At 45.3% G+C, this 6,866-nt stretch overlaps 1 protein-coding gene across 1 annotated transcript; it reads left to right on the top strand.

The window, feature by feature from the left end:
• The first annotated feature begins 523 nt into the window (after positions 1-523).
• LOC147688531 (uncharacterized) lies at positions 524-5,516 on the top strand. The gene is made up of 3 exons (XM_086939794.1): positions 524-2,512; positions 3,618-3,749; positions 5,080-5,516. The coding sequence occupies exons 1-3, from the start codon at positions 2,344-2,346 to the stop codon at positions 5,514-5,516; spliced, it is 738 nt and encodes a 245-aa protein (XP_086795920.1). The 5' UTR covers positions 524-2,343.
• The last annotated feature ends 1,350 nt before the right edge of the window (positions 5,517-6,866 follow it).

Below are 6,866 nucleotides of genomic sequence, written 5' to 3'. Positions count from 1 at the left end.
GTGCATTTTTTTTCCCCAGGACCTTCTTTGTGGCCTACTTGTAGCTATTGTATGAGCCTGCTGTGAGGGTCAGAGCAGGGTCATACAATTGTTGCAACTAGCAACTGAATTCTGGAGGGGCCCCAGTCAGGAAGCACTACCGGGAATTGTTACTAATGATGAGTTTGAACTCTTGCCCCTGCCGAGTGCTTTCACTTTTGAAAAACTCGTTTTTCTGCAATTTCGCGGGGTTCGCGGGGTGCGAACACTCGCAAGATCGGATTCGGAAGCCGCAAATTCGTGCGAATATGCTATTTGTTTTTTTTGCGGCGTGTTAGTTGGCAAGGTTTTGTGCGTTTTTGCGAGCCGCTCGTAGCGCAAGACGCGAAGTTACCCTCGCGGTCGTTCAAGGGCGCAGCCATCTTGTTTGCCTGACGTATTTCCGTTTCCGGGCGCGAAGTGTAATCTCGCAAAGTTTGCGGCTTGCCAGTACAGTCTCGCGCGTGTTCGCAAGGAAAATCTCGCGCGAACTTACCCGCGCGGTCGTGAACGGGCGCGGCCATCTTGTTTCTCATTCATTGCTATGGTTCTGGGCATGGTCTTTGTATCCTCTGTCAATCTCTGCCATCCTTTGCTTGTTTGAAGTTTTTTTTTATCTATTTTACTTATTATCTATCCCTCTATTTTTCTAGCCCTATATTTTTGTGTTTACTGCTACTTTTGGTTAATTTTAAACTACTTTTGTAAACTCTTTTCTTTTCTTCTCTTCCCTATTCTATTTTCTTTATTCCTTTCCGCCCAGACCATGGTGAAGGGAGCCGGGAAGCATCCCGAGAAGGGGAAGGGTCCCGCACCCCGTGTCCGGCTCCCGTGCGGGCGTTTGAGGGGGGAGCTAGTGATGCCACGGGAGATCTTTACCCCGGAGGAGGTGGCCCAACTCATTTTTTATGTTCAGCGCCGCCTCCCCAGGACCATCATGGGAGGCGGCAAGATCAGTGCCGGGTACGGGGCCCGGGAGCGCCGGAAGCGGTGGGAGAAGGTGTGCCAGGCCATTTACCACCACTCTCGGGTCTGGCGCACCTACAACCAGGCCACCCACCGCTGGACGGATGTCCTGACCCGTGAGCGAGATCTGCTCGACCTCCTTGGCCTTGAGATCCCCGGGCTTGGTGAGTAGTAGTAGCTATGTCTTTACTACTATGTTTTCTCCTGCTGTGTTATTATATTGCAAATTTTTGTTTTTTACCAAGAGCAATAATGCTGCTCATTACATTGTAGGTACATTTTATTTCAAAATCTTCTGTGCATTTCAGGTACACTGCTCTCCTTCTCAGTAGTGTTGCTACTATGCTTATTTGTTTTAGATTTTGTGTTCATTTCATTGGCCTGTGAAATTATGTATGAGTGTAGTTGAAAGAACTGCGCAATGCTACACACTAAGGTTCAGATTTTTAATTACCGGCGCATCCCTGCAAAGTTGCAGGGATGCGCCAGTAATTGTGCGTCTCGCCACCATCACCCATGGTGCGCCGTATTTACAATGCGGCGCGCCATGGGCCCAAAACGTCACCAAAGCGTTACGCATCTGTGCCGTAAAGGTGGCGCATTGCTGGAGTTGCGTCGCAACGATGGTGCAGCTCCATCAATTCTCTGGGGTGCCCTATCTCCCCAATGCTGCGTCAAGCCGTACGTCTGCTTCAAGCAGGCGCAGGGTTTGAGTCACGCATCATTGTCCTCAAAGTGACTGATTGAAATCTTGTAGATTTCCCTCAGCCACTTTTAGGATGCGTTCCTGCGCAGGAACGCCCTCCCTTGCGCCGGAACACCCCTATTGGCGCAGGGCTTTACAACGTGATGCATCTCCCAGATGCGTCACGTTGTTAATATACGCCGCACCATTGCGCCTCTTTTGTGCTGTCGCTGCGTCACAAAAGTCACGCAACAATGGAGCAAAAGAGCCGCAAGGGCCTTATAAATCAGCCCCTACAGACTCAAGTCCAGTCCTTCCTTTGTACACATGGCGATAAGAAGAAATAGTGGTGGTGGATTAATAGTTTGAGTATTTTAATGACTGGTGAATGTAGTAGGAAACTTTAGTGTTGTCGCTGATCTTCAATCACGATGGACTTTGGCTGTCACTTTGCGTGCTGCGGACTGCTGCCTGCCAATCCTAGGCAAACCTTTTTAGTACTTTGTTTAGTGAGTTACATAGGGTAGTTTCCAATTCGACGGTCCGCAAATCAAGCAATACTAAAGTAATGACGTAGTCGACCACATGAGATTGGTCAATAATATATCCCGTGGAGTCGTTCCCTATTTGCTATTTCGCAAAAATATTTTGTTACTTTGTTAGTTCTTTTTTAAATGTTTGATTTGGTTGAGAAATATCATCCATGTTTTCTGTTTTTCTTTCTTTCATGTTGTACATCAGCTTCCCCCAGGGGCAAGAGGAGGACACAGGAGGAGGAGGAGGAGGGTGCTGTTGTCGATGCAGGCCAGGACCGGGCAGTCGAGGGCTCCTTTGCTGGCCCCAGTAAGTTTTAATTTTAATATAGAGTACTTATTTTTTCCTAGCGTTCCTCATTCGATTTTTTCTAAATCGTCTTTGATCTTCTTGTAGACAGGATCTAAATTCTTATCCTGCCTCGACTATGACTCCGTGTGGTATTACTAGATTATTCTTATTAGTCTGTCTGTGTAGCTAACTAAGATTGCACATTTGGCATTTCCATTGGACTCCCATTCTAGTCAGCAATAGCTCTATGCACTGAGTGTAGTCCTCTGGGATTGTCCATAATGTCTTTTCAAGTATTCTAAATGTTTATGCTTTGACCATTGCCAACAATAAAAAGGTGAATGACCACCACCAAGAAATAATAAGATACTACTTTACTTTTGGTTTGGATTGGAGGACAATCCATTCGACTACTGTTGCAGGGACAAATCTGCACAAACAGAACTATGGACACTAAATAATGCATCGCTTAGCTTATCAATTATAATAGGTGCTGTAACTGTTAGACTTTCCACATACCTCAGTGATAACAGACTTTGTAGTTGAACCCCCAATCTCCTTACTGACTAGATAGTGTGGCAGAGTCATTTAGCTCCCAAAGTCACCGATGGCAGAGGCACGGACTCATGCTTGCAAAAATTCGAAAACCTTTAGCTCATCCACTCTAGTCTGGAGGACCAAAAACCACAGAGTCTATTTAAGTTTAAAAGCTTTATTAAAAGTAAACACATTTATTAAATTCAAGTTTGTCATAAAAGTGAACGTGTAACTGAAAATGGAAAAGTGCTTAGTGCTGACGATTAATTGGACACATTTCTTGTGGTCGAGCCGAGCTCTCACCTGGTTTGAACTTGATCCTGCTCGTGTTCTTAGAAGTCAAGGTTCTGTCTGTTAGGAGAAAAAGTGGTGCGTGTTAAAAAGTAAAAAGCAAACATTCATCAGTTGTGCCAAAAAGTGCAGCAAGACAACAGCCTTCCCTGGAAAAAGGGACATTTTTACTCTAGAGTACACAGTCAAAAATTATTAAATTGTACACTTTTTTTCACATTTCTTTCTTCCTCCTAGACCAAATATTATATAGTAGTGAGTGGTGTATTCTAACATTATTAAATGTACTTTGTAGGTGGAACATCTGGAGACGGGGCCAGCGCGGAGGTGGTGGCATTGGACGAGGAGGACAACTCTGGGGAGGAGGCGGTGCAAGTGCCGGAAAAGGACATGCCTGTGAGGGTTCAAACGGTGGTGGCGGGCAGAGGTAAGCTATACATTCCTTAGTCATTGAGATTGAAGACTGCAGAGTGTGCTTTCTGCACGGGTGTATTATAAAAAAAGCAGGTAGTAGCCTCCTCTAAATGTACTTCGACTTAGCTGTGAAGTTTTTGGCGAGAAGAATCCCAATCAGATCTGAGGTGAACTTGATGGATGGGATGAACGAAAAGCGAAAGAAGGGTGTAAGTAAGTGTGGAAGCACGAGAAATGTAATGATGACTGGCAAAGAAGAATGATATGTGTTTGCTTGGTCCCCGAGGTGGCTGGAAAGGTAAGAAAATGGTATGGTGCATGGCTGGGTGAATGATGAAGCAAGGATGGGTGGAAGGAGAACAGCCTGGGTGGGTGAGACAGAAACTGTATGTGTGCAATATACTTTGAATGGATGGATGCCTGGATCATTCATGGTACTATCTGACTCTTAGATAGCATATGTGAATCTAGAGAGAGTAGACGGTCACTGGATGAACTAAGTGTTACTTTGAAGAGCATGTAACACCGCACCCGCACGTCCGTTCCAGTGTAGGAAAGGCAAGGAAAAGAAGTTGTAACGTTGTCCAAAGACTACCATGAATAGTAGCAGTAGTTTGTATTGCAACTGCAAGCACAGCATATATCCAGTTATTACGGTGGACACTCCCTACCTCCCTTAATAACTTTAGTTTAGTAGTAGTACGTCATTCATGTGTGGGGGTATCACTGTTCACTCAATAATAAGCAAAGCACCTAAAGTCATCCCATATGTCATCAAATACATCCCATGTGAAGTGATAGATAATCAGATAATTTAGCTTCTTCATTTTCCTTTTCTAATACTCATTTGCACTGTAGGGTGAAAGCTAAATTAATTAAGCAGTAGCCCTTTTAACAGAGTATTCTCAGTGCCACCCGTAATAGAAAAGTAAGAGCTTCACCACCTGCATGTACTGGACCGGTACAGTAACGCAAGTCTGTCTCACTCACCATGGTGTGCGTCTGTTTTTCTCGGGTGCAAGTTCACTGCGCTGGCATTATGCCGGCTTGCATAAGATAACGTACCAATTTTCCTAAACAAGAGAGAAGAAGAAGAATAAGAGTGGTGTACTGTCATAGTCGACTGTAATAGAAGTCCATAGTGCTCGTAGAATTTGTTCCTTAAACTCCCACTAATGTTAGAGCAAGGATGAAGAAGTCGGAGGTTACATAGATACTGTCCTCAATAGTTATGCACTGTGCTTTCAATTTGCTACTTGTACTGTGACAACTTTCTGCTCAATCATTTTGTGTTAATCTTAAGGAGCATTGGTTACAGACTATGTCTTTCTTTTTTCATGTAGTTGCTCCTTCCAAATCCAAGACACCATCAAGGAGGAAGGAGCTGGCTCGAATGGCCCGGCAACGGAGGCTGGATGCCACTGTTGCTGAATATCGGCGGCTGGTGGCCCTGGAGGAGGAGGAGACACAGTCTGGAACAACAACAACGTCCACTGGGACAGCTGCATCCTCCTCCGTGCGGGCTGCCAGCCAGCGCAGTGCTCCAGCGGTACGGAGCCGGGCTACCAAAGCCAAACACCACCGCCCAGCAGCAAAGAAAGCAGCTGCCCCTCACAGGATTTGCAAGGCACACCGGCGCCGCTTATCCCTCAGACTGTCCTACCTGGAGCAGGAGGTCCATAATTATAAGAACGTGGTGGAGGGCCTCCGCTTCGAACTTGCCACCCTCCGCAAGGAGCATGATGCCCTGGCTGCTAATTCCAACAGCACCCTGCCATAGTGTCCCTTGCCCCTTTTTTAGAGACTTTTGGGGGGTGGGAATTGGGAGTTGTGATTTTTGGGGACTTTTGAAGGACAATCGTTGGGGTTAGGGAGGGTCTTGCGGGAGATTCTTTTGTTAGGGCTATAAAGATATACTTTTTGAAACTTTATCTGACCATACCTGTTTTTTACTGCTTTTGAGTCTGGTGGGTGGGGGTTTAACATAACAGTAAGTTTGTTTTCCTGAATAGTCCTAGGACTTTAGTAGTACTACCGTCAATCAAATCTCTCGTTTCTCCTAATACTCCATTATACTACCTCCAACCAAACGCCTATCTTACCTGTAATTTCTGTTTGCAAGTAGGGCTAGGCCCAGGGCTGGCTCCACGGGAAACAGCAAATAAGGTTGGCAATCCTGGGCGGATAAAATTTCCTCATAGCGGTGGTACTAGTGGTGTGACACAGTGGCAGTTGCTTGCCTATGAAAAAAAAGAAAATGAAATCTGGTTTGTCCTCCTGAGCAATACAAAGGTACAATACAGAATATAGCAGGTGACAGAAGTACACTAGAACAGTGCCACGTTGTAGCCTAACAAATGTTAAAGTATAACTAATTCGGTTGAAGTTCTTTGACATTAGCCATGGGTCTTTGTCAAGCAGAGTAAGAATATATCCTCGGATTTCTTCACCAGCCTGTTGCTATCACCTTATCCTCCCCAGCAAGTGTGTGGATTTATTGCTGTAATTTAGTCACACATCAATCAAAACCACACAGCCCGGGGGAAGAGGGTTAGGGTTTGAAAAATGGATGGGTACGGGGGTTTTTGGGAAAGGTTTTGGGAGACAAGAAAAAGTAGCACAGCATGGACGAACAATTGTGAACATAAACAAATCTTTGGGTACAAACCTATCCATCAATCTTTGAAAGTGCATACACTACTGCATGCATGTCAGTTAAAAGTAAGTAGTACTTTCGACAACTGTGGAAGAAAGAATGCGACAGTACAGGGCGTGGGTGGAAATATTGATAACTATATTCAACATAAGGTCTCTGTAGCCAGATACCCGAGAGCCTTGCTGGTCACTATAAATCCATTCACAACAACACTCAATGGGGTTGGTCTGGAAGGTGTCAGGTTTACTCCCCGTGATCCAGTCGATGCAAATATGGTTCCACCTCCAAATGTCACCAACACCCAGAAGTGTAAACACAGGGTGTTCGAGGCATTAGGCGGGGGAGAAAAATAACAAACTAAAATAAAAAATGTGGGATGGGTAAAGGTAGGGTCAGCAGGGAAAGGATACCTGTAACAGAAGACAAGACAGGCATCAGTGAAGTGCTGTCCTAACATACAAGGGTACTCTCATA

Source organism: Lissotriton vulgaris, chromosome 10, assembly GCF_964263255.1.
Source record: "Lissotriton vulgaris chromosome 10, aLisVul1.2, whole genome shotgun sequence".
Classification (NCBI taxonomy): domain Eukaryota; kingdom Metazoa; phylum Chordata; class Amphibia; order Caudata; family Salamandridae; genus Lissotriton; species Lissotriton vulgaris.
Note: the sequence above shows the minus strand (reverse complement) of the source record. Positions and strands in the feature narration are given on the sequence as shown.

What these genes read in the sequence shown, in the direction of transcription:
- LOC147688531 (XM_086939794.1), top strand. Translation starts at nt 2,344, where the DNA reads ATGTTTGATTTGGTTGAGAAATATCATCCATGTTTTCTGTTTTTCTTT. An exon ending in GGGCTCCTTTGCTGGCCCCA is followed by an intron (nt 2,513 to 3,617) that starts GTAAGTTTTAAT and finishes TGTACTTTGTAG; the next exon opens with GTGGAACATCTGGAGACGGG. An exon ending in AACGGTGGTGGCGGGCAGAG is followed by an intron (nt 3,750 to 5,079) that starts GTAAGCTATACA and finishes TTTTTCATGTAG; the next exon opens with TTGCTCCTTCCAAATCCAAG.